The sequence below is a fragment of the Culex quinquefasciatus genome, chromosome 2 (genome assembly GCF_015732765.1).
Source record: "Culex quinquefasciatus strain JHB chromosome 2, VPISU_Cqui_1.0_pri_paternal, whole genome shotgun sequence".
Lineage (NCBI taxonomy): Eukaryota > Metazoa > Arthropoda > Insecta > Diptera > Culicidae > Culex > Culex quinquefasciatus.
The window spans coordinates 93656609-93682213 of record NC_051862.1 but is presented as its reverse complement, the minus strand read 5'-3'; the positions used below and the strand labels follow the sequence as shown (position 1 = coordinate 93682213).

Genomic DNA, 25605 nt, shown 5'->3' with positions numbered 1-25605 from the left:
TTTCAACAGATAAATAAACGTTTCGCGCCCGTTGCTTTACTTTGAAGTCCGTATTTGAAGAACAATTTTAATTGATTTAGGATAGTCGGCTGAAGTGCAAGTGCAGTAATAAGTTTTGGTTCTTTCATACGATTTAGGGAATAGCTGTAATAATAGTATCAGTTGTAGGACGACCGTGTTAGTGGGGACGAGAACCATCTGTTTAATCAAACTAGCAGGGACATGAACCAGTTAAATGTTATTTTTAAGTATTTTGACAAAACAAACATTGGAGTTCAAACAAAGGCATAATAAACGTTTGACATCAAGCAACTGGCGACACTTTGACGATCCGCCCCACCCAACCCAAACGACCCAAGGTCATGGACATTACCCGCGAAACCCACGGTCAAGGTGAATGAAAATCGCAACCGTGCGTTTTCCAGACACAAACGCTAATTGTGTATTATTACCTACCTTCTGGAGACATGGTCGAAATTTGCTTTCTTTTGCGCATCCGATCGAGCATGCCCAGACCAAACCGAAACCACTAACCAGTGTTACAGTTGGACAGTTGAATTTCTATAAAACATGGGTCACCGGACGGTTTGGCGATCAATCGATTGTTGGCGGTTTCTGGCGGTGGACATATTGCACCATGATTAGATTAGTGGTGCTGGGGCTGGTTTGTGCAGTTTTTGCTGAAAGTTTGTACCGAGTTGTTTCGGAAAGGAGTGATTTATAACAGTGAGATTTGTTTTATTTTTAGAACGAGAATTCGTACCTTCGGCAAGCATGGACACCGAAGGGGTTGGCGAGTGATCGAGCATCCCATCATTAGCTACAACGGGCTTAGTGAGAATGAGCCGAGTGTTTATTTGTCCTTTCCTAAATTGGAACGACTGTCCAGTGAAGTTGTTGGTTCGGATTTTCTGAACAACGACGAAGAGTTTCGCATAAAAGTGTTGGACGCACAGGACGAAGGAAGAACTGCTTTGCAACGAGCTTACGATAGCATTCCAGAATCGTCGTCTTCGTACATCACTACGAGTCAGGAAGAACCGTTGGAGTTTCTGTCTCCACTCAGGCTCGTGCAACCTCCACCGGCATTCAAGGAAGAATCGCCAAAATCCCAACAGTTTCCCTCCTTCTCGTCAGGTGATATCAAATCCTTTTCGAAACCTCGTAAGCTCTACCCCGAACGATTCCCAACGTTCTACGACAGCGTCCCCGAAATGAGAAACGTGAAAAATTTCCAGCAATATCTAGCTCAATCCGACGACGAGTACGAGTACATTGCTGTCCCAAAGGGGTCCTACCACAAGCTTCCCAAGATCGTGGAAGAAAAACCCCAACTGTACGAAATTGACAAGAACGCCCGTCCGGTGATCCTCAGCGAAGAGATCCGGTATGAAGGACTACCACCGTTCATGTCCCCGCGATTTCCACCGATGCCGATGAAGATGAACTTCCCGAGAGGAGGGCCAAACATGATCCACAGATCGCCGCCGCCGCGGTCTTACTTCAAGCCGATGCCTCCGAAGCGATCTTCGATCAAAATGAAACGAGTCGTAAACAACTCGGACTCGCTGAAGCGGGCGATGCGATCGTACGGAGGAGGATCGGCGACTACCAAAGGGATTCCGCTGATTCGGGGACGGTTCCAAGTTTAGGCAGTTATTAAATATTTTGATTTGTATTTAAACTATATGATTTTTTATTGTTTGTATCAAATAAAGAATACATAGACTTTGTTATTCGTGCATTTCAATAGTTCATGCCCCTCTCGTTGAAATAGGTCTTTGCCTCGTGTGGATTCCCGGCCGGATACATCGACCTCGGGCCACCGCCACCTCCTCCGCCCGGCGGACCTCCCGATTCATGCCAGGAGGCGGATTATTATTGTTCCTGTTCCGATTATTATTGTTGTTCGAAGGAGGTGGCGGCGGAACTGATCGACCCTGACTATGATTCCGATGGCCCCGGTTATTATAGTCCCGATCCGCACTCACGACACTGTCCCGGTCGTCGTCGTCGTCGTACCCGTCAATGTCGAACATGTTGTTGATTTCGTTGTCGAACGCGCTGTCCGAATACCGGCCCGAGGTGTCCCCACTTTCGGAATACTGGCGTTGCTTCCGCGGTGGACCGCGGCCTTCGTTACCTTTTTGGGAGCGCTTGGTGTCCTTGGTGTTGGGACGGACGTTCGACTGGTGCCGGGAGTCGTCATTGCGGCTGAATTTTGAGTTGAAAGAATGAAGAGATATAAAATTTTTCTTAAATTAAAACAAAATTGTATAAATGGTTTTCACGACAACTTGAAATGTTATATGTTTTTTTTTTTAGTTTTTACAATCCCCTTAAGAAGCTATTACACTACGGCAAACAAACAAACTCGCACTTTTTGACAGTTTTCCTGATTAGTTTGTTTGCCTGGATTTGTTTGTACTAACGCCAGCCTGCATACATTTTGCCTTGTTTGCGAGATTGTAAAACTGTCAAACACGAACAAGTGCGCGTTTGTTTGTTTGTTTGTTTGTTTGCGGTAGTGTAATGGCTCCTTTATTATTTTTTTGCTTTTATTTTTTTTAATTTGTAATTAAAATGATTTTAAAATTCATTAAATTCTTCATTTTTAAAACGAAAAATTCAAAAATTAAAAAAATAACAAAATTTTAGAACTAAACAAAATAAAGGGATCTGGTTTTTTTTCGGAAATTTGAGGCCAAACCACTTGAACAATAAGAAAATCCATCAATTGACGCAATCAAATTTTTTTAAAAAAAGCATTATTTATCATTTGAAATGATATATATTTTTGAATCAAAAATTATGATGGTAAGTTTTTTTTTAAAATTCTGATGATTTTAAAATTTAACATTTTTTTTAATAAGATTCAAAAATTTCACGGTGGCCACTCAAGTCAAGAAATTAGAAATGTCACGAAAAGGTCGGAAATTCGCCAAAAATTTGCAAAAAACTAGAAAAATGATTTGCGTTTTTTTGTCAAAAATTCTGGAAATCGGGAATTCCGAGCATACTTGATTGAACAATATTTTCTAATTCTTGAATTATTTTGTACTTTTAAAATATAAAAATTTGAATCATTTTCTCTTAAAATCTTATGAGTTCACTATTTTAATGGAAAGGCTATATCTTATACTTATTGGATGATGGCATGAATTTGTAATAAATTTTATGTGTTTATTATTTATTTTTGACTAATTTAACTAAAATAAAACGGTAACAGTAAACTTAAAACAAAAATTGTGCTATCGAAACTCCAATTTAGAGCTTAGTTTCAACGATTGTATATAATTGTATGATATTTCAAGATCTCTAATTTGTTGTAATCTAACCCTAGCGCAGCCAACCTTTCCTGCAGAATGTCGGGGTGATTACTTCCAACATACTTCTTTTCTAAACGGCCAGGCCAACTGCGTAAAGTTAACCGCAAAGATGATTCGTTGAAATGGATTGAAATAACCAATAATGATTACTTAAAGTTAGTTCAAAACATTTTAAAATTTCCTCTACTCAATGAATTGAAAATTAACTTGAAATTGATGGACAACCAGCGACTACTATTTGAAAAGCCTACAATGATCAGTCAAGCGAGAACTCCATCGATTCAATTAAATACTCTGATAACGCACTCACTACTCAATTCCCTTTAAGTGGCACACTTACGGTTTCGTCAGATTGCTCTTGTGCGGTGGTCTCCGGATGGCCTCCGACTTCATGGACCGCAAATCGTCGTTGGTAATGTTGTTGCGCGATGTCGTGTCGTGCTCAAATCCATAGTTTATGCTTCGCCTGAGGAATAAGTTTGAACAATTACACTAATTAAAAATTCTCACACTAAATTAATTACGGTGGTTGCTCGTCCTCGTCCTTGATTGACTTGCGAACATTTCGCACGAAAATTCCTAAAATTATGATCAGAACCAGTAGCAAGGTGCAAACACCGCCAAATATGGCCACAAGTAGATAAATTTGATGCTGGAGCTCCATGGCTCTTGAGGCACGTTCCACGGATGTACTAACAACACTTTTTCGGCGATAAATCAACCATCACTCAAAAGCCATTGCCGGCTCATGTACCTAATGGATGTTCCAATGACTAAAACACATTTACGATAAGCGAGAGTCCGCGAGACAAGCTGATAAGCACGCCCTCGATGTACCTCGATTGGATTCTTTGAATTCTTCCCCCAAATAACTACAATGCATATATGCAATAAACTCCTCAAACCACAAAGCACTGCAGCAAAACTGGCACTGAATTGGCAAACGGAAATTTGCACCTCGCAAGTGCCCAATAGATAAAACGGAGTATCTCCGGTCTGTGAGTGCTATTCAATTTGTCGTTATCAAACCTGAATCAGCAATTGAAGGATTTCTTATCAACGAGTGTGAAAACGACCCGTGTTGGTAGATCCTCGTGGACACCTTAAGGGAAGATGGGAACATCTTTTCTTGAATTCTCTATTCGTATTTTTGAAATTATCACAAAATCAGTACTCACATCTTGTATAAAATAAATTTTTATTTCGTAATTTCAAAAATACTTATTTGTTTATAATATACCAGACTTGATAATCCGACAGCCTCGGACAAAAAAATCACTTTGGGTAATCGAATCACGAAAAAAAAATTGTATCGTTTTCTTATTTTCAAATTTTCAAATCTGTTAGCATATGAAATACATTTTCTCAATATTTCAACTCCGCCATATTGATTTACAAATTTCCAGATCACTTAAGACCATTTTTGGGGTAACGGAGAGTCCAATTTGCTCTCCATCCGCATTGACTTTTTCGCATTTGTGATTTTTAGACTTTGTAAGCGGATACTGAACTATCCATACGCATTGACTGGCTCTAATTTCTGACTTTCTGTTCTTCTTTTGCTCTTCCTACCAACTGTTTCTTTTTTGTCGTTGTTATGGGAATTTTCGATCCATCCGCATCGACATTAAATCTTGGTTTTGCTGTTACTTCCAAGGGAATGATGGAACGAGACGAGTCACAAATCCGCATAAATAATTTCAAGATTTTTCAGGTGAAAACCAAAAACGCGATCAAAAAATAAAGCGGACGAATCAGGCTCCTGCTAATTTAATTGTCGGTGTACAGGAAGCCGCACTATTTAATCATTTTCTGGCGTACATTTAATTTTGCAGCCACAAATCAGTTATTGAATTGGGTCCTTAAATGAAGCTTAGATTGCTGATATTATTGTTTACAGCGATAAAGCTTATTTATCTGGGTACAATGACCCTTTGTATAACAACAAAGTGTTTAAAATGGATTTTTAAATCATTTTTAAAAAATTTAACCTCGTGGTCCTTCTTTACAGAAAAGGTCCTACTTGACAGCTCTATCCAAGGGAACCATAGTTGATCCATCGAAAAAATTTTGTCTTGTCAACTTTTTTTTGCATTAAAATAATACAAAGTGATCAGAAATGGGTTTTAATCTTTTTTTACCGTTGTACATACAAATTGACATATAAATCTTTATTATCCACTTTATAATTTGGAAACCACGTGGTTTAAGGCTGGTATGCAGATCGGAAGGAAAGGGGTCAAGAAACAGCTTCACGAACAGCAGAACAAAGGAGAGGGAGCGATTTCTTGGAGCTTTTCTTCAACCTCCATTTGATTTTTTTCTTGACCGATTCCTTCCGAAGTGCATACACCGCTTTATGCACGAACCTTAACGACAAGTTCTTCCCGGATGCTTTCTTCGGACTGGCTGAGCTTGCGTGTTTGATTAGATAAGATTAATTCGATGCTAACGAATTATTCAAAGAAAATAAAGGGTATTTGTCCCTATTTTGGGCCTAGTACCTATTTTGGGTCTATCAAACATAATTCAACGAAATTTAGCATTTCACCAAATCTGGCAGGAATCTGCCACTTGATAATGATACGTGCAGTCATTATCTTCATTTTGGTGGGCAAGAATAGTTTACTTTTTCCTTCTAAATTAGAAATAAAGCAATAAAAATAGCACTCTTCAATTTTTTTCTCAGCAAATCGCTAATTGCGAAAATTTTCGCCACTGAGAGCCGTTCCCGAATTTCTAACCACCGGCAATATGTTTTTTTTTGTGGGTTGCACAATCCCGTTGAAAAAAACAATCACCAAACTGCTACCAAATCAATTAAATAACTGATTAATAACACACTCTGTGGTTTAACTATACGGCTCACTTCTTTCACTGGGCCTTGAAAGTCTCATTGTTAAAATTTTTAATGTTTAGAATTCCATTTTCTTCCTTTATGTATTCTCCAATGAAAAAAAATGCATCATTTTTAAATTTTTGTTTTCTAAAAACAAACTGTCCACCTGCTTTACGGATGGCCCCTGCAAAACTTGCTGTTCAGAATGTTGCCTACTCACCAGGCGTAAAATAAAAGCTTTTCACCAGCACTAGCAAAAACATGCAAGCTTCAAGTGATTGAAGTGGGTATGCAATGCTTTTGAGCACCCAAGACACACACCAATAGGCTTGTTTTACATTGCAAACCCTCGAACCAAGTTTTCACTAGAAAAGATGAAAAAAACCAATTTCGGTTCATTTCAACGTTTATTTCAAAAATCCAAAGATTTCCTTCTCGCCTAACGGTTTCGTGTTCTTTTCCTCGTCGGACCGCAGCGCCTCCATCAGTGCCTTGTCCAGATAGGCCCCCGCACTGACGCCCAGCTCCAAACTCTTGGTGAGCGTGTCCGCGTGGAACGACCCATCGCCGGACGTTCGTATCGACGTAATGTCCCCACTGCCATCGCTCTTGTATGACACTCCGATGACCACGCTGATGGTGCTGCACTCTTCTTCCTCGGCCGACGGATCCACTACGCAGTGGTCGCCGATCTTGCACACGGTCACCAGCAGCGGAACCGTCTGGATGGTCAACCGTTCGCAATCGTACGGATCGTCGGTTAGGATGATGTCCATCGCTCCACCGTCCAGCTCGGCGGAGGATACCCGCGGCAGCTTGGTGTTGTACAGGGCGGCCTTCACGGCCAACGAGACGGCGTCGAACAGGTTTCCGCCGCACTCCAGGATGAGAATGTCCGCGTACAGCTTCCAGCACTGGTGTTTAGCGAGGATGCAAAGCGGACTCAGGTCGAAGGCCTGCTGCGAGAGGTACGCCTTCGAGAGGGTGTTGGAAATCTCGGTGGCCAGCTCTTCGCCGCCGCGTCCCTCGAAATCGGGAGTGGCGTTGGCGGAACAATCGACGAAGAATTCGATTTTGCCCTCCTTTGGGCGGTCCGGGCTTGGTACGTCGATGTCGGCTTTGATCGCGACCAGGATGTCGGTGTTGGCAAGGCGAAGACGGGCCGAGCCCATCGCGTGAACGACGACGTCCGTTTCCAGCTCCATCGGGCGGTAGTCCCGGTTCGTGCGGCCGTCGTTGCGGTAACCTTTCTGGAAGGTTGGGGAAAGTTGGTTTTGGTGCTTTATCGCTAAAATTTTAACTCACTTGAATTCCATGCAGAATATAAGTCTTTTCCGCCTCACTTAACAGAACGTTTGCCATTTTAACTAGATTTTATGCACCTACAAAATTTAAATTAAATTCCGCTGAACCACTTTGTTTACAAAATAGTTTGAAGATTCCGCGTGTTGCTCTCTCACAACTGAGCAGCGTTGCCAGCGGCCACAAAAAGCCGGCTGAGAAACGTCAGACTTTCAGTGGAAATTTTACGATGTGACTGCTTTTCGGCCAGTTCGACCAATACCGTTTCGGTTTGTTGATGTTTTGAAAACGGTGGGCTGCGCGCTCGAAATTAGCTGAATCTGAACCAGATTAAACCATTAAACCAGAATATTATTTTTAAAGTTGATGAGTTGAACTGAAATGGAGGCAGAACCGGGAATTATCCGCAAGTTAGACGAAGTCGTGGTCAACCGAATCGCAGCTGGTGAAATCATCCAGCGTCCGGCAAATGCCCTCAAGGAGATGATCGAAAATAGTCTGGACGCGAAATCCACAAGCATTCAGGTGGTGGTCAAAGTGGGTGGTCTCAAGTCGCTCCAGATCCAGGACAACGGAACCGGCATCCGGCGGGAAGATCTGGACATTGTGTGCGAACGGTTCACCACCTCGAAGTTGCAAAAGTTTGAAGATCTGTCGTCGATCGATACGTATGGATTCCGGGGGGAGGCCCTGGCCAGTATCAGTCACGTGGCCCACTTGACTATCACGACCAAGACTAAGCAGGACAAGTGCGCGTACAAGGCTTCATACGAAGATGGTAAGTTAAAGGGGACGGTCAAACCGTGCGCCGGAAATCAGGGAACGCAAATAACCGTCGAAGACCTCTTCTACAATGTCCCCTTGCGGAAGCAATCCCTGAAAGCGCCCAACGAAGAGTTTCAAAGAATCTCCGACGTTGTCAGCAAGTACGCCGTCCACAACCCACAAACCGGTTTCCTGCTCAAGAAGTTCGGTGAAAACGCTGCAATTCGAACGCAGGCCAAATCTACCGTTGAAAACAACATTAAACTAATCTACGGCGGTTCAATCGGTAAAGCCCTGCTCAAAATCGCCATCGACGACCCCATTCTCCAGCTTAAAGTCGACGGTCACATAACCGACGTCAACTTCTCCCTGAAAAAGGGAATCTTCCTCCTGTTCATCAACCACCGCGCCGTCGAATCCGCAAACCTCAAAAAAGCCATCGACAACATCTACTCGTCCTACCTTCCCAAAGGATGCGCTCCCTTCCTCTATCTCTCACTGGAACTCGATCCCAACAACGTGGACGTAAACGTGCACCCGACCAAGCACGAAGTTCACTTTCTCCACGAAGACGAATGTGTCGAAAAGATCAAAGAAGCGGTCGAGCGAGCCCTGCTCGGGGGAAATGCGTCGCGAACATTCTATCAGCAGGCGCTTCTTCCGGGGGCGAGTGCTCCGGCGGATGCAACCAAAGCAAATGACACCACGCGGCTCGATTACAAGTTTGTGCGCACCGACCACAACGACCAAAAGCTGGAAAAGTTCTTCGGGACGACGGCGGTCGCGAGGAGGGAAAGTTCCGGCGATGTCATCGGCAAGAAGGCGAAGCAGCGACCGGTCAAGTGAGTAGTTTTGGTTCATTTTAAACAGTGGTGCTTAAGTAGGATGTGTACTTTGGCCGACATTTCTAGCTTTCAAATATTCAATTCAATTCAATAGTGTTTTTATTAGAATTTAACTGTTCTGCTCCAGGATGTTACATTTGCAATTCAGAGATTTGGAGAACCTTTCAACTGAGATCAATTCATAAGCCTTTGCAGGGAGGATACATATTTCTACGTTTAGATTTTGCTAACTGGGTGTTCTTTTAGGGAAAATAATTTTTGAGAAAAAACCCTAGATCTATGTTTGGCTTAAAAACTAATATCACAGTTGTTGGCGGAGGAGTGCTTCGATGAGCGGATTCGTTGACATCCCACACGAAGTCCTGAAGGTTCTCGTTGCCCTTTCGATGCTTGCATCAACGGTGTCGACGCCGGCCAGCTTGTGTAGATCGTCGGTCGGGTACCACGGGTCCAGGTTGTGCACCATCTTGAGCAGCTTATTCTGCTTCACCTGGAGTCGCTTACGGTGCGATTTGGCGCAGTTGCCCCAGACCGCAGCAGCGTAGGTCAGCATTGGACGGATGATGCACTTGACCACTAGCGACTTGTTCTTGATGCTCAGCTTCGACCGCCGATTCAGCAGGGAGTAGAGCGCTTTGGTGGACCGATCCACCTTCCCGATGATGTAGTTCACGTGCTTGTCGTACTTTAGCTTCTTGTCATGCACCACTCCCAGGTACGTGACTTCGTCGTCCCACGTTGCAGGCTGGCCGTTGACGCTGATCGATCTGCGGGGAAGGTGCCGAACAGCACGCCTCCTGGTGAAGAAGATGGACTGGGTTTTCCCAGCGTTCAGCTTGATGCGCCACTTCCGCTGAAACTCCTCGAGGTTGTTCTGTGTCGCTTGTAGGTGGGTGACGACGATCTTCGGGTCCTTGTCCGATGCCAAGTATGCAGTGTCATCCGCAAAGAATGCGTACGACACTCCATCGATCATCGGCACGTCGGAGGTGAGGATGTTGTAGAGAGTCGGGCTCAGCACTGATCCTTGGGGCACGCCGAAGGGGATGTTGTGGACGGAAGAACGTTCGCCATTCACCGTCACCGTAAACGAACGATTTGTCAGGAACGACTCGACGATCTTGACCAGGAATGGCTGGAGGTTCGAGCGGAAGAGCTTGTAGACCACGGCGTCCTGCCACACGGAGTCGTAGGCTTTTCGACGTCGAGAAGGATCATGCCGGTTGACTTCCCCGCCAGGAAACCGCGCTTCACCATCTCCGAGATACGGGCGAGTTGGTGCACCGTTGAGTGCCCCGGCTTGAAGCCGAACTGCTCGTGTGGAATGAGTTGCTCCGTCTCCAGGTGACGGTTTATCCGGACGAGGATCACCCGTTCCAGGAGTTTGCTCAGGCTGCTCAAAAGGCTGATCGGGCGGTAGTTACCTGGATTGGTTATGTCCTTGTTCGCCTTTGGGATGGCGATCACGTTCGCGTGTTTCCAGCCGGCCGGAAAGTAGCCCAAGGCCAGGCAAGCGTTGAAGATTTTGGTCAGGACAACCAACCCTTTTCTTGGCAGCTGCTTGAGGCACGTATTCCGGATTCCGTCTTGCCCAGGAGACTTCCGGTTTTTGAGCGTGCGGATGATCGCCTTGACCTCTTTCGGTTTGACAAGGGCGGCCGGAGGCACGGGAGGAGTTGTCGCTCGGATGTGGCCAAGCGCGTTCTCCACAGCAGGGGATCACCTGGTTGCTCGTTGTTGTGGGCAGCGGCGAATGCACTAGCGAGCGCTTCGGCTTTCGCTGAAGGGCTCGCTACGAGGTCTCCGTTGACGTTCAGCGGGGGACTGTATTTGACCGTGTTCCGGAGGTTGCGGGTAAGCTTCCAGAACTTGTTGCTGCCGTTGTCCAGCGTCCTTAGTAAGGAGCCGAAATTTTTGTAGCGGTGTTCGGCGCTTTTGGTGCTGATGACGTTGTTCAGGTGGGTCACCACCGCTCCGATGAGCGGGTCACGTCTTCGGATGAACTGCCTACGCCGTACGTTCCTCAGCCGGATTAGCAGCTTCAGCTCGTCGGGAATTTCTTTCTTCTGAGGTAGGATCCTACGCGAAGGGACAGCGGATTCCTCAGCAGCTTTCAGGATGGCGGTGAACTTGTCGATGGCGTCGTCGATTTTCTCCGAGCGATCCAAATCGTTGATCCAGCTTGCGTTAAGGTCGACCTCCCGCTCGATCGAGCGAGCAAATGTACTCCAGTTCGCTCTGTCGAAGCATCGGACGAGTCTTCCAGCCGGGGCGACTGGAACGTCAGCGTCGATCTTAAAAGTGACCGGCAGATGGTCCGACGACAGTTCGACGTGCGTTATCGGCTTCGACATCTGCACCAGGTTGTTTGAGATGACCAGGTCCAGCGTGGAAGGCCTCCCTCGTCCAGCGGGGCAGCGGGTGGGAGTATCCGGAGCGTGTATGTAGATGTCCTTGGACTCGTACTCTTGGTGCAAGATTTGTCCTGCTTTGTTGGCCCTGGCACAGTTCCACATCCTATGTCGCGCGTTCAGGTCACCCACCAGGAAGACTGAGCCATCGATGCTGCTGAGCTGCCGTATTTCGCGTCGGAATTGACAAAGCGTTGCCCTGCGGGTCGAGCCAGGGTAGTAAACAGCAACGATGTTCACTGGTTCGGGATCCACATTGATCGTGACCCCAACGGACTCGATTGCCCGGGTCGAAGTTTCGAGCTTGGAGTACTTTATCCCGTTACGCACCAGAAGTGCAACTCCTCCCCCTCGAGCAGCATCCGGTGAGTTACGGTCCGCGCGAACAATGGTGTAGCTTTCGTGGTACACCGAGTTGTTGAGCTGCAGCCAGGTCTCCGTGATTGCAGCGATGTCGATTTCGTGAGCTTCGAGGAAGTGGAAAAATTCCACAACCTTGTTGCGGATGGAACGGCAGTTCCAATTCATCACCTTCAGCGAGCTAAGGTTGGCCATTATAAACAAACTTGATAATGAGCTCGCTGAGGGCGAGGAATTGCATGGCCTTCGACTGGCAATTCGAAAGCCTAGTGAAGAGTTCACTGGCTAGGCACATGAACTCCTCGACGGTGAACAAGGTTGACGACTCGGGCTGGCCCTGCACTGCTTGCGAGTACGAGACCCCAGGATTCGCGATGCTGCCGAGCAGCTGGCTCAAGTCGCCACCTTGTGGCCTGGGGGCAGGCGCAGGAACTGCAGACACCTTCGGAAGGTTGCTTCTGCTGGCGGGACTCGTTTTCTTCTTTGCCTTCAAGTCCTGCAGGTACTTGAGGCGGGTGGGGCAACCCTTGTAGTTCGCTGTGTGATTTTGGCTGCAGTTAGCACAACGGATTTGTGAGCGGTCGTCGTTGACCACGACGTCGGCTCGCGCGGGGAGTGCGCATGCGGTCGTCTGGTGGCGCTCACCACACTTCACGCACTTGGCCTCCAGATGGCAGTTTCTCATCCCGTGGCCGTACTGCTGGCACCGGAAACACTGGACGACGTCCGACTTCTTCTTGGAGTAGTGCCTCCAACGGACGATCACGTTGAACAGCGCCTTGATTTGTTGCAGCTCCTGAAGTTTCACGGTTCCCTTCTCAAACTGCAGCAGGTATAGCGCGTAATCACCGTGCTTCGATTTCCCCATCTGACGCACACTTGTGGGACGAAGAAACACATCTTCGAGTTCCCGCCTAACTTCTTCTACCGGAAACACTGGCAATCCGGAAAGGACGATTTTCACCGGGGTTTCATCACTGGTCCCGTGGGTGTAGAACTGGACATTTGCCTGCTTCAAAGTACTCACCACAGAAGTAAAGTGGGATTTAGTCGACACCCTGATCTGGATGTACCCTTTGTTTACCCGCAGGTGATAATCGTCGGCGCCCAGCTGGGTTGTTGACATCAGTCGATTAAGCGCTGGGACACTGGAACCGTGGACGAAAATCGGCGGACAGCGTATTTTTGCGGGAGCAGGAGGCGGATTTTTCACATTACTACCAGCAGCATCACCACCAGCAGCACCATCACCAACGGCAAAAGTTCCACCACCGCCGCCATTGTTTACGTTTTCTGCCTCATCGCCGGAGATGTCGAAGTCGAGCATCTCGAACTGATTCGCCGTCGGGAATCCTCCGGAAGACCTCCCGGGTTGGGTCAGTGGCCGATGTTCGTTGAGCTGGTCCGAAATCGATGAGATACCGCCGGTGGAATTTCTTCGGCGGCGTCTCGAAGACGGCGGCGTCACCACCTTTTCTTTCTGCTGTTTGCGGGCCTTCTTGTAGTCCACCCGCTGCACGATCTGCGATGCACTATCCCGGCCGGAATCGCCTTCGCCGGGCAGCGGCGGCGGCTTGGGCTGCTTTCGTTTCCCCAGGGTGCTGGGTAACACACCGGGAGCACTAATAAATTAACTTTCGCGAGAGCTACAATTCGACGACGATGTTTACGCGCCGACGGTGACAGCTCGAATGGCTTTCAAATATTCGCAATTCGCAATTTTCAGTGTAAGAACGGGCCTTGACCGATCTTATGCACTTGGTTCCCGACGAACACCCACTGCCCTTACACCTACATCTCACCCTTGCTCTGAGTCAGTACGAGCAGCACGCTAGAACACGCTTTGAGTGTTCGTGCCAGGCATGCACACCTTCTTTTCCGGTTACGCATTTTAATTCGGCCGGGGGTGGTACATTGCGTAGGGTTTGATGTAAGTATAAGCGCCTAACCATTTATAGTGTGCCTATTAACTTTCATTAAAGCAAAAACTGTTCAAAAACTAATTGTTATTTTACTGTGTATTGTTTTCTCCTGAAATCTTTCCTAGCGTCGAGCCGTGTTAATAATGAAGATCGAAGTAATCAATGACAATCGGTGATCATTAACTTTAAGTTTTCCGTTCAATAAAACTTCATTCCACATTTAACTTTCCCCACAACCAGTCGTATTTTCCCTCGCTCTCTCTAGAGGTTATGGGCCCAGGTGTGGGTGGAAAGTGTCTAAGCTTCTAGAAGATTGAAAATTTTCGCAAGAAGTTTCCGCAAGAATTTGAAACAGAAGTTCACGCAAGCAGTTTCCCTCAAGAACCGTTTTCCTCAAGAATGGCGCACGCTACGGGACCATCTCCGGTCGTCGAACGATTGCTCGGCAGGGAGAATTGGTGCACGTGGAAATTCGGTATGCAGACCTACTTGGAAACGGAGGAGCTGTGGGAAGCTGTGGAACCGAACCTGAAGGATGACGGTACGCCTGAAGCAATTCCGAAGGCGAAGGACCGTAAAGCTCGAGGAAAGATTATTCTTGGCCTCGACCCTTCGTTGTACGTCCATGTCCAGGGGACAACAACGGCCAAAGGCGCTTGGGACAAGCTGGAGCAGACCTACGAAGACAACGGATTGACGCGTCGCTGGGGTCTCCTGCACAAGCTGATGACAACGAACTTGGCCAACTCCGTATCCATGGAGGCGTACGTGACGAGAATGGTTGCTACCGCAAACCAACTCGGTGGTGTCGGATTCCCGATTTCGGAAGAATGGGTTGGAATGCTGCTGCTTGCTGGCCTGCCTCAAAGCTACAAGCCGATGGTGATGGCGCTACAAAACTCTGGCTCGAAGATTACGGGCGACCTGATCAAGACAAAGTTGCTGCAGGAGGATCACGAGCCGACGGAGACCATCGAACCAGCGTTTGCGGTGAAGGGCAAGCCGAGCTACAAGCAGGAGAATATTGGTAAGCAGCAGTCCAAGGGTCCAAAGTGCCATTCCTGTCACAAGTTTGGACACATCGCGCGGGATTGTCCCGCCAAATCGTCGTCGAAACCGCCGGAGAGAAAAGGTGGTAGCAAGCCAGGTCGTGCATTTGGTGCCGTGCTGACGACGATGGACGAGATGAAGAGTGAGGACTGGTTCTTCGATTCCGGAGCCACTTGCCATCTCACCCGGACGAAGTCGTTGCTGCGTGACGCTCATCAAGCAGATGGGAAGATGTTCGCCGCAAACAAAGGCGAAATGCAGGTCGTCGCGGAGGGCACTGCCGTGCTACATCCGATCTGTGGAGAAGAGATCGACGTCAACGGAGTGCAGCTGATTCCAGAACTGGTAGTCAATCTACTGTCGGTAGGTAAAATCGTCGATAGTGGCCACACCGTTGTTTTCGGCCAGAAGGGCTGTGAAGTGCTCGATCTCGAGGGCACGTGCATCGCGACCGGAAGTCGCTCGAACGGACTATTCAAGCTGGAACAGGACGTACCCAAGGTGCTGGTGTGTCAGCCGACAACCGTTGAGCTGTGGCACAAGCGTACCGGTCATTTGTCAATCAAGAACTTGACCAGATTGCGCAACGGCATGGTGACTGGAGTCCAATTCCTGGAGTCTGATAGTGCTGCTGGCTGCAAAATCTGTCCCATGGGGCGACAGACCAGGCTGCCTTTCAACAAGAGTGGAACCAGAGCGACCGAGGTGCTTGAGTTGGTGCATTCCGATATCTGCGGACCAATGGAGCAGGTATCCATCGGTGGAAGTCGATATTACATCACTTTCATCGACGATCGGACGAGGAAGATGTTCATCTACTTCCTGCGTCACAAATCCGAAGAAGAGGTGACTCGCTGCTTCAAGGACTTTCACAGCATGGCAGAGAGGCAGACAGGACACAAGCTGAAGGTTTTGCGTACGGACAACGGGACGGAGTACAAAAACAAGGGTTTCGAGAAGCTCCTGAGTCAGCTGGGGATTCGCCACCAGACCACCGTTGAGTACACACCCGAGCAAAACGGTCTAGCGGAGAGGGCCAACCGGACGATCGTCGAGAAGGCACGTTGCTTGCTATTCGAGGCCAACTTGCCGAAGACGTTTTGGGCGGAAGCAGCTGCTGTTGCCGTGTATTTGATCAACCGATCTCCGTGCACGGGGATTCAGACGACACCAGAAGAAGCCTGGACTGGTCGTAAACCGGATCTGTCCAATTTGCGAGTGTTTGGGACGACAACGATGGCCCATGTCCCGAAACAGAAGCGGCGCAAATGGGATCCGAAGGCGGTTGAATGTATCCTGATCGGGTACGACGAGGAGACGAAGGGCTATCGTCTCTACAACGTGAAATCGAAGCAGATCTTCATGAGCCGGGACGTGACTTTCCTCGATGAAGGATTGGCGGATCGCGACGGAAGGACAACTCTCAAAGTAACCAACGGGCCACAATCGACGTACGTGAGGTTGGACTTTGAAGAACTTGTTCAAGAACCAGAACCTGTTCAAGAGCCGGAACCTGTTCTAGAGCCGGAACCTGTTCAAGAACCGGAACCTGCTCAAGAATTCGAGCAAGTGGAAGAAGAGGAGGCATCCGATACAAGTTCGGACGAGTTCGAGGATGCTGATGACTCCGTGACACTTCCTGCGCTCCCGCCGCGACAATATTCACATCCGCCCCAGTCACAGGCGTTGAGGCGCAGCGGTAGGGAGCGCGCAATCCCTGGCAAGTATAAAGATTTCAATGTCCAGTGCAGTGGTAAGCGCTCTTCGCGTGTTTCAGATGCCCCGATGATGGACGGACCGTCCACTTCAGCTGCCCGACGAGAGAATGCTGCCAGCACTGCACCCCCGTCGTCATCAAATCAAAGACCAGTTGACGACGTTTTCCAACATGGGTTGATGCTCAACGATAGGGGGTGCCCACCCCACGGCAAGTATTCCCATGTTGATGTCCACGATGGCGATACTGGTTCCAACTGTTCACAGCGCAATCTCGATGATCCGTGTACACACCAAGAAGCATTGACACGTGACGATTCCGACCGCTGGAGACGTGCGATGCAGGAGGAGTACGATGCTCTCATCAGCAACGGGACCTGGGAGATGACGGAACTACCAGCTGATCGGAAGGCGATTCGATGCAAATGGGTGTACAAGACGAAGGTTGACGCTGACGGCAAGGTGGATCGATACAAGGCAAGGCTGGTGATCAAAGGGTACTCTCAGCGAAAGGGGTGGATTATGAAGAAACCTATTCCCCGTGGTTCGTCATAGTTCCCTGCGATACCTCTTTGCGCTCGCTGCCAGGATGAATCTCCAGATCGACCAGATGGATGCCATCACCGCGTTCCTCCAAGGTGAGCTGACCGAGGAAATCTATATGGAACAGCCGCCCTGTTTTGACGACCAAGACAAGACGAAGGTTTGCCGACTCAAGAAGGCACTCTACGGCTTGAAGCAGTCCAGCCGCGTGTGGAACCTCAAGCTGGATGCTGCGTTGAAGAAGTTTGGTCTGACTTGTGCCGACTACGACCCGTGCGTATACTACAAGGTCGTCGGAGAGAAGGTTCTGTTTCTTGCGCTGTACGTGGATGACTTGCTGATCTTCAGCAACTGCAAGCGCTGGAGGAAGGAGGTCAAGGATCAACTTTGTGGTGAATTTCGGATGAAGAATATTGGCCCAGCTAAGCACGTCTTGGGCATTCGTGTTTCAAGGACCAAGGACTCCGTTTCACTGGACCAAGAGGCGTACGTTGAGTCTGTGTTGGCTCGTTTCCAGATGTCCAACTGCAAGCCGGTTGCCACACCGATGAACGCCGCCGAAAATCTGACCAAGTCGATGGAACCAACCGATCATGAAGAAGCCAAGCGGATGGCGAACGTACCCTACAAGGAGGCAGTGGGCTGCCTGATGTATCTGGGACAGTGCACCCGTCCAGATATATGCCACGCCGTGAACGTTCTGTGCCGCTTCAACGACAACCCCGGAGACAAGCACTGGAACGCCGTCAAACACCTGATGCGGTACCTGCGAGGGACATCGAAGTTCAAGTTGACGTATCGGAAGGACGGTAACGCAGACATCAAGGGGTACACGGATGCTGATTGGGCCGCAGACTGCGAGGGCCGGAAGTCTGTAACGGGATACGTTTTCATCGCGCAAGGTGGAGCTATTTCGTGGTGCAGCAAACGACAACAAACCGTGGCGTTGTCAACCTGCGAGGCGGAGTACATGGCCTTGTCTGCCACAGTACAAGAAGCTTTGTGGTGGAAACGTCTACGCGCCCGGATCGAGAAGAATGAGGAGATCGTCATCTACTGCGACAACCAGAGCGCCATAGCCGTTTCGAAGAACGGTGGTTTCCACTCCAGAACGAAACACATTGACATTCGTCACCACTTTATACGGGACACACTAGATCGTGGCGATGTCGAGATTACCTATATCAACACCGAAGGGCAGGTAGCCGATGGATTGACCAAGCCTTTACAGAAGCAGAAACTGGAGTTACATCGCGCTGCTATGGGACTTCAAGATCACTGATTGAGGAGGAGTAATGAAGATCGAAGTAATCAATGACAATCGGTGATCATTAACTTTAAGTTTTCCGTTCAATAAAACTTCATTCCACATTTAACTTTCCCCACAACCAGTCGTATTTTCCCTCGCTCTCTCTAGAGTTAATATGTTGCTATTTCTTATGTCGCGGTGTTTTGTTACAATTTTTGGTCCTAAGCATTTTATAAAAGTTTTTCAAAAGTACAATAGTAATATTTGTGTTAATCCTTTAATCATTCCATAAATTGAGTAAGGGCTCGAACCTCACTTGCTTAAGAAAAAGGTTAAATTTTTAAAACAATGGACAGTAAAGGAAATTTACTATGTAAAGAATCAATGGTAAAAGAAAGATAGTAATTTATGAAGTAGATAAAGAAATTGACAATAGTTAATAAATTGACGTAACAAACAAGCTTAGATTGTATTGAAGGCAATTTACAGGGAAGATGAGAAGTTATTCAAATAGATAAATAAAGAAAAGGCACATGATAAACAACACAACAGTGGCAGTGCGTGGCCGAATGGGTTCGATTCCCATCTGCTGCAACCTTCCATCGGATGGAGAAGTAAAATGTCGGTCCCGGCCTTGGTTGTTAGGCCGTTAAGTCATTCCAGGTGTAGGAGTCGTCTCCATGTCATAAGTACAAACAACACACCAAACCAAGCCTACTCCGGTGGAATCGCTGGCGGCGGTTGGACTCGCAATCCAAAGGTCGTCAGGTTTGGGTGCTCTCCCCATTCAAGCCTTCGGACTCCTAGGTTCGAGCAGAAACTTGCAATAGAGACCACAAAAGACCCGGGGGTCGTTAATGTGGATGGTTTGACATGATAAACAAAATTGACATCGCTGCCAAATTAAGGGAAAGCAGACAGTTTGTTACAGCAGCATCAATTGGTAAAAAAGAGTGGAAAAGCGTTGAGAAATAAGAGAATCAAATGAGTAAAATCGAAATCAAATGGAGGGTAGTAAACAGAAGCCGCGTTAGAAAATCAGTGAAACAAAATAAACAGAAGATAGGTGGTAGCTAAGAATGAAGAGAAGAGAAACCCCGTTGTGCGATGTTTCAGGTACATCCACAGCAGTTGACTCAACATACTGCGAATCAAAACAATACCGTCTACAATCACTAATTACTTCCCTTTCCCACATTGACGCGCCTCTTTCTTACTCTGACCCTCGCTGGTCAAAGGTTTACGAGTCGTTTCCACAGGCCACCAGCTAGGTTACACCTTGTCATCATGATGACTAAACCAAGCCAACGTGGAGGTAAGAAAATAGGACACTTGCTAGGAACCAGAGCCATGCTGTTTTGTCCAAACAGCACTACGGATGTAGTTGGGCTCCTTCCGGCATGTTCCTCGCCTGGGTGTTGTCAACCGACGAGTATCATCAGTATCATGCACCCTTGGCCTGCAACATTTCTAGCTTTCAAATATATTTATAAAATTATTTATTTATATATTCACTTTAACGTCCCCCTGCTCATGCAGGCCAAAGATTGATACCTAAGAGCATGCAACGGCACTGACCTTGTTGCGTGCTCTTCGGTTGACATCCAGGTAAGGAACATCCTGGAAGGAGCGCAACTAACTACACCCGTAGTTATGTTAGATCATCCGAATTATCTTGATCAGAACAGTACCGCTCTGGTTTCTTCGAAGTGTCCTATTTTCTTACATCCACGTTGGCTTGGTTTTCATGATGACCTAGCTGGTGGCCTGTGGAAACGGATCGTAAACCTTTGACCACCGCGGGTCAGAGTCGAGACGGCTAAAAGAAAGGGGTGTGACAATGTGGGAAAGGGAAGTTATTTGTGATTGTAGACGGTATTGTTTTGATTCGCAGTATGTTGAGTCAACTGCTGTGGATGTACCTCAACGTCGCAGATCGGGGATTCTCTTTTCATTCTCAGCTACCACCTATCTTCTATTTTTGTTTTGCTCTACTGATTCTCACTTCTTGCAGGCCAAGGGCGAATGATGCTGATGATACCTCTTCAGTTGACGCTCAGGCGAGGAACATCCTGGAAGGAGCGTCACTGACTACGTCCGTAGTCCTGTTAGATCATCCGAATTATCTTGATCAGAACAGTATAGCTCTGGTTGCTTGCAAGCAGACATGCATCGGCACTATGAGCTCTTTTTAACGGCACTCAGCTTGTTCTAGATGGCATTTTCGTTTAAAGTTATGCTTGTTGCTAGGTAAAAATCTCTTGTTTGTGGCTTGCATAATGTGTAGAAAACATTGGTTCATTGGAAAACCCGATTTTAGCTATATTTTCATGTAAATGTTCTCTTAAGCTCTCAAGAAGAACTTCTTAAAAGCTCTTTGAGTGCAATTAAGAGTTCTTAACCTATATCTGAGTTGGGTTTCAAAATAATCTCTCAGGGTCTTCGGGAGCCTCAAAGATAAGCGTAATTAGCGTATTCTAATCACTGGCACAACATGCTGGGCATCTTCTACGTCAAATGCCAAACAAGTTCTTCTAAAAGAGGAGTTAGAGCGGATGCATGTCTGTTTGCAAGTGTCCTATTTTCTTACTTCCACGTTGGCTTGGTTTTTATGATGACCTAGCTGGTGGCCTGTGGAAACGGCTCGTAAACCGCGGGTCAGATTCGAGACGGCTAAAAAAGGATGGGTCAAGGCCCGTTCTTACACTGAAAATTGCGAATTGCGTTGATGTTGATGCTTCACTTTTTTAAGGCAGACAAGGGAAATTCTCCACGGTATCCCTAAACAAAGTTTGCTTGGAGTTTGACTGGTTTTGGGAAGGTAAAAGTTCCAGGACAAGTTTAGGAAACGTCTAAAGCGCTACCTGGTAACGACGTTGATGTCCGAGAGATGTCTCGTTGACAAAAATATTATAGTCAGAGTGATTAATTTTCGAAAAAAAAATCTCTCGCTTTCTTTTCAGAGAAACCAAACTGACCAGCGTGCTAAACCTGCGCAAAGCGGTCGAGGACGCGTGCGATCTGGACCTGCGCAAAATTTTCAGCGAGCTCACCTTTGTCGGCGTCATCGATCGCCGGAAGGCCCTCATCCAGTACGACACCAAGATGTTCCTCACCTCGACTCGGGTGCTGTGCCAAGAGTTGTGCTACCAAATGCTGCTGTTCAACTTTGGCAATCTCGGTGCGATTAGCTTGAGTCCAGCGATTTCGGTAGCCGAGTTGGCCTCGCTAGCGCTGCAGGATCCGGACAACGGCTGGACCGAGGAGGACGGTCCGATCGCGGAGCTGGCGGAACGAATCGTCGAGATTTTGGTGAGCAAAGCGCCGATCATGAGGGAGTATTTTGGGCTGAGCATTAGCGAGGAGGGTCTGCTGGAGTCGATTCCAGTGGTGATTGAAGATTATACGCCGTCGGTTGTCCATCTGGCGACGTACGTGCTCCGGCTGGCGACGGAGGTCGAGTGGGACGACGAGCAGGAGTGCTTCCAGTCGTTCTGCCGTGAAACCGCAGAGTATTATGCAAAGATTGCTCTAACTAAAGAGGACCAGGAATACAAGTGGGAAACGGAACATGCTATCTATCCGGCCATCAAACAGTATCTGTTGCCACCGACATCGTTCGGGAAGAACGGAACCATCTTGCAAGTAGCGAATCTGCCCGAACTTTATCGAGTATTCGAAAGGTGTTAATTTAAATAAAGCTTTATTGTTCCATTTTTAAGTAGTCTAATACAAAGCCGGCTGGCAAAGCCGCTTTTCCTTATTCGCATTCTTCACGTGCTCCTTGAGCATGTTCATAATTTCGTTGTCGTACTCCTGCGGCGTCGGCTTCACTCCGGTCGCCCAGTAGAAGATGTCCCAATCGTTCGTGGGCATATTGATCAGGGTGTCGTACAGCTTGGTCTGCCGCGCGTCCAGCGACTCCAGATACTTGGCCGCAAACGTGCTCAGCAGCAGACCGTTCTCGAGCATGCCGCGCTTCCGAGATTGGTACAGCAAGCTGGAAAGAACCTCAGATTTATAAACTCATTCAACCCCAGCAAGAAAATTACTTAATTTACCGAGATTTCTGCAACTTCAAAGGTTCATTGTGCTTCTCCTTGTAGATTGGGATCGGGAGCGACTTGTCCTCCAGGTCGATCATTGGCGGGGTCGTTCTCCTTCACCGGCCAACGAAACGCGGCTTGTTCCGATGGTACGAAGGACCATCCGACCGCGGTTGAGCCTCGAAGGGCACAACAGCGGGACTTTATAAGGGAAATAATTATCACGTTAAGTAGATTATAACGCAAGAAATGCGAGATTAAACTCACCAAGCAGAATGAAGCCATTTTAACGCGGATTTTAATTGCAACACGTTATGTAAAAGCGACTGGCGCTGATTTTTCTCCCAAAACACGACGCAATTTCACAACAGAAATTTGCAGAAGTTTTTTTTTGTCTAGAAAATGAGCACAAAAGAGAAATGTCAAAAATGGCATCGGTCGGTGAGGTCGAAAAAAGCTCTAATCGCAATCTTTGACTGTTTGAGATATCACAGACTTGGTACGGAAAGATGAAACACTTAAAAGTAAAAATAGCGAAATATATGCAGAAATTGTTCTGGAGAAAAACCATTCGGCCCAAGCAAACTATTTTTGAAAAATTCAAAATTTACGTGATTCTAGGGACCCCAAACTTTATGCTGCCCCTCGAGTTGAGCCTGCTCAGTCATTTTTGTCATTTTTTGTAAGTCAGTGTTATTTAAGGGAGGTATCTATTTTCTTAAAAAAAACTGTATCATATCAAATTCGGAGCCATAAAAGAGACTTTGAAACGTAGATTTAAGCTTTTAAATCGTATCAAGGGTTAATAATACGCAGTTCTAAAGAAAAGAGGTCAAGAAACACCTTTACGAACAGCAAAAGAAATGAGAGGTAGCGATTTCTTAAGGCTTTTCTTCATCCTCTCTGATTTGCCTTCACACAAAAAAATACTGTCATTTTAAAAAGATCGTTCGTTGGATTAAAAGTTCGCATTGGTGAATACCCGTAGAAAGTTCAAACTTTTTAATTTGAAAGTTGGAAAGTTTTTGATACTACCATGCATTTCTGGAACAAAATCGTTGTATCGGTAAAAGTTTGTTACTTTTACTATAAGAAGAAACTTTTTATGGCAGGAATAAATAATAATTAACATTACAGTGATGATTTTCACAAATGTGATGGATTTTATTTCAATATTTTAATAGTAAAATAGTAAGTTTTCGTTTTTTTTTTGTATTTAGCGCACCGTTAGCTGTACCTATTCTTACAGTACGCCACTGGTCACGTCCCAGGCTGAGCAGGTTACGGATGGATGGATGGATAACGCCACCAAACACCCAAGCTTCCTTCTTACCCATTTCGTGAAACAGTCCAAGTCCTGACTACGGCCGCGTTCAGTTTTGATTTTCGTCGTGGACCACCACTCACTAACCACCGAAATCACCTAAACTTTTTTTTTACATTTTGGACTTAGGCGTATACGGTTACACGAGTACGACAAAATGAAAGAAATTATCCAGTTGAAGCTTTTTAATCAGTTAGCAATGAGATTTAAAAAAACTGTAGCAGTCGCAGGCTTCATTTTCAAAACAAGAAAAAAAATCTAAGGTTGCAAATTTTGACCACCTTTTATTTCAAGAGTAAGTTACTTTTCTCATTACTGTAATATTTTTTTGTGTGTAGCTTTTAACCTGCAGGATAAAAGTGTCCATAGACACGCACCACAGTACACTGTAACTGAAAATCGCACTTTGCTGAGTTCGTTTTCGCACCTCCCCATACGATTTTTTCAGTTCAACTACGATTACACTCAGCAAAGTGCATATTTGGGATGTGTATACAGTAGTTGTTCGGTAACTGGGTTACAGTTAAAAAGCAGACAAACGTCAAAAAACCAAAACAACCCTAATAGAATCGGTGTGCCTAACAATTAATTTCCCATTTAGTGAAAGCTATTTGTGTTATAGTTCGCTATACCACAAATCATTTGTCTCTATATGAGAAATTAGTTGTTAGGCACTCTGATTCATTAGGGAAACCAAAATGACCGAGGGGTTAAGGGATGCAAAAATTATATTCAATAAATTAAAAAATCTTTTTTCAAACTTTTGTTTGATTTAAAGTTACAATTAAAGAAATATGAAAAGTAAGAATTGTAAATAAATTTGAGCAACTTTTATTTTTATATTTCATCTGGAAAATATTATTCATCGGTGGTCCCCTCGTTATTATTTGTTCAGCCCAGTTAACGAGCAACATTCGGTGACTGGGCTACGTTCTCAGCCCAGTTACCGAACAACTACCGTAATCTGGGGTGACTTTGATAGGATTTCAATTTGTTTTTGGAATATTTTCCAACAGGTAAGGTTTTTCTCAAGATTATTATTTTTAAAACATGTACTGGGGTAGGCCACACAAAGTCCATGCACTATTTTGGAAAAAAAGTTTTTTTAATAGTGTTTAGAAAAATAGTTACGTTAAAAATTCTTAGTTTCAATTCCGGGGTGACTTTGATAGTCATAGTTTTTCTGGTTGAAATCATATTTAAGATGTTCAAACTTTATTTGTACGTTAAATGTACCATCACTAAAGTAGCTAATATAGTTTTTCAGAAAAAAAATCAATGTTTATATTTAGTTAACTAAGTGTATAAGCTTTTTAACAAAATACATATAAATTTTAGGTAAAATTGTTAAAAAGTCGGAATTTTGCCTGATGTTTATTAAAACTAGTTTTGTTTATAAAATTATCGATTTATATTGTATTTTATACTGAATTAGAAGCAAGAATCACAAGTTTTCAAATTTTACATGAAATTTGTACAACTGAAATTGCTTATAAATATGGAGATTTTTTTTAAGTTGTGTTTCAAAAACACATATTATTTATTATTTACAAACTTACTTAACCTTCTCCTAGTGGAAAATTGTCCAAGGAATCCGAAAATGCATTCCGTTTTCCGATTCAAAATCATGTTCATTGAGAAAATCATGACACTTTGAGAAGTTAAAAACTATAGTTAACTAACTTTTGAATCTTTTCAAAAAATTAAGAACAGTTCTTCTTGAGGTACTTTGAATACTTTCTTACCCGTGTTCTTACCACAGTCAGTATGATTCTAAACCTTTCCGTAAGTATTTTAATTGTACTCTTCATTTTGCTGAAAAATTGCGAACCTATCAAAGTTACCCCGGCTAACAAAGTCACCCCGTTTTACGGTACTGTATTTTCTGGCTGTGTGTCGAATTA

At 45.9% G+C, this 25605-nt stretch overlaps 4 protein-coding genes across 4 annotated transcripts; 1 reads left to right on the top strand and 3 right to left on the bottom strand.

The window, feature by feature from the left end:
• Window positions 1–1754: 1754 nt before the first annotated feature.
• On the bottom strand, window positions 1755–4306 carry LOC119766108 (uncharacterized protein DDB_G0287625-like). The gene is made up of 3 exons (XM_038250501.1): window positions 3854–4306; window positions 3670–3795; window positions 1755–2214 (listed from the first exon to the last, which is right to left on the bottom strand). Exons 1-3 carry the CDS (start codon window positions 3991–3993, stop codon window positions 1755–1757), a joined length of 726 nt encoding a protein of 241 aa, XP_038106429.1. The 5' UTR covers window positions 3994–4306.
• A 2254-nt stretch (window positions 4307–6560) lies between these two features.
• LOC119767948 (exosome complex component RRP42-like) lies at window positions 6561–7636 on the bottom strand. Its single transcript, XM_038258013.1, has 2 exons — window positions 7474–7636; window positions 6561–7418 (listed from the first exon to the last, which is right to left on the bottom strand). Exons 1-2 carry the CDS (start codon window positions 7528–7530, stop codon window positions 6576–6578), a joined length of 900 nt encoding a protein of 299 aa, XP_038113941.1. The 5' UTR covers window positions 7531–7636; the 3' UTR covers window positions 6561–6575.
• A 111-nt stretch (window positions 7637–7747) lies between these two features.
• LOC119766819 (DNA mismatch repair protein Mlh1-like) lies at window positions 7748–22052 on the top strand. Its single transcript, XM_038252782.1, has 2 exons — window positions 7748–9077; window positions 21295–22052. Exons 1-2 carry the CDS (start codon window positions 7852–7854, stop codon window positions 22019–22021), a joined length of 1953 nt encoding a protein of 650 aa, XP_038108710.1. The 5' UTR covers window positions 7748–7851; the 3' UTR covers window positions 22022–22052.
• On the bottom strand, window positions 22018–22790 carry LOC119766820 (succinate dehydrogenase assembly factor 2, mitochondrial-like). The gene is made up of 3 exons (XM_038252783.1): window positions 22645–22790; window positions 22393–22578; window positions 22018–22331 (listed from the first exon to the last, which is right to left on the bottom strand). Exons 2-3 carry the CDS (start codon window positions 22473–22475, stop codon window positions 22058–22060), a joined length of 357 nt encoding a protein of 118 aa, XP_038108711.1. The 5' UTR covers window positions 22476–22578; window positions 22645–22790; the 3' UTR covers window positions 22018–22057.
• Window positions 22791–25605: the final 2815 nt, after the last annotated feature.

Coding starts and splice junctions, on each gene's coding strand:
- LOC119767948 (XM_038258013.1), bottom strand. CDS start 7,530: ATGGCAAACGTTCTGTTAAGTGAGGCGGAAAAGACTTATATTCTGCAT. Junction 7,419..7,473: donor ATATTCTGCATGGAATTCAA/GTGAGTTAAAAT, acceptor CCAACCTTCCAG/AAAGGTTACCGCAACGACGG.
- LOC119766820 (XM_038252783.1), bottom strand. CDS start 22,475: ATGATCGACCTGGAGGACAAGTCGCTCCCGATCCCAATCTACAAGGAG. Junction 22,332..22,392: donor TTGAAGTTGCAGAAATCTCG/GTAAATTAAGTA, acceptor GGTTCTTTCCAG/CTTGCTGTACCAATCTCGGA.
- LOC119766819 (XM_038252782.1), top strand. CDS start 7,852: ATGGAGGCAGAACCGGGAATTATCCGCAAGTTAGACGAAGTCGTGGTC. Junction 9,078..21,294: donor GCGAAGCAGCGACCGGTCAA/GTGAGTAGTTTT, acceptor CTTTCTTTTCAG/AGAAACCAAACTGACCAGCG.
- LOC119766108 (XM_038250501.1), bottom strand. CDS start 3,993: ATGGAGCTCCAGCATCAAATTTATCTACTTGTGGCCATATTTGGCGGT. Junction 3,796..3,853: donor GACGAGGACGAGCAACCACC/GTAATTAATTTA, acceptor CTTATTCCTCAG/GCGAAGCATAAACTATGGAT. Junction 2,215..3,669: donor AAGAGCAATCTGACGAAACC/GTAAGTGTGCCA, acceptor CTCAAAATTCAG/CCGCAATGACGACTCCCGGC.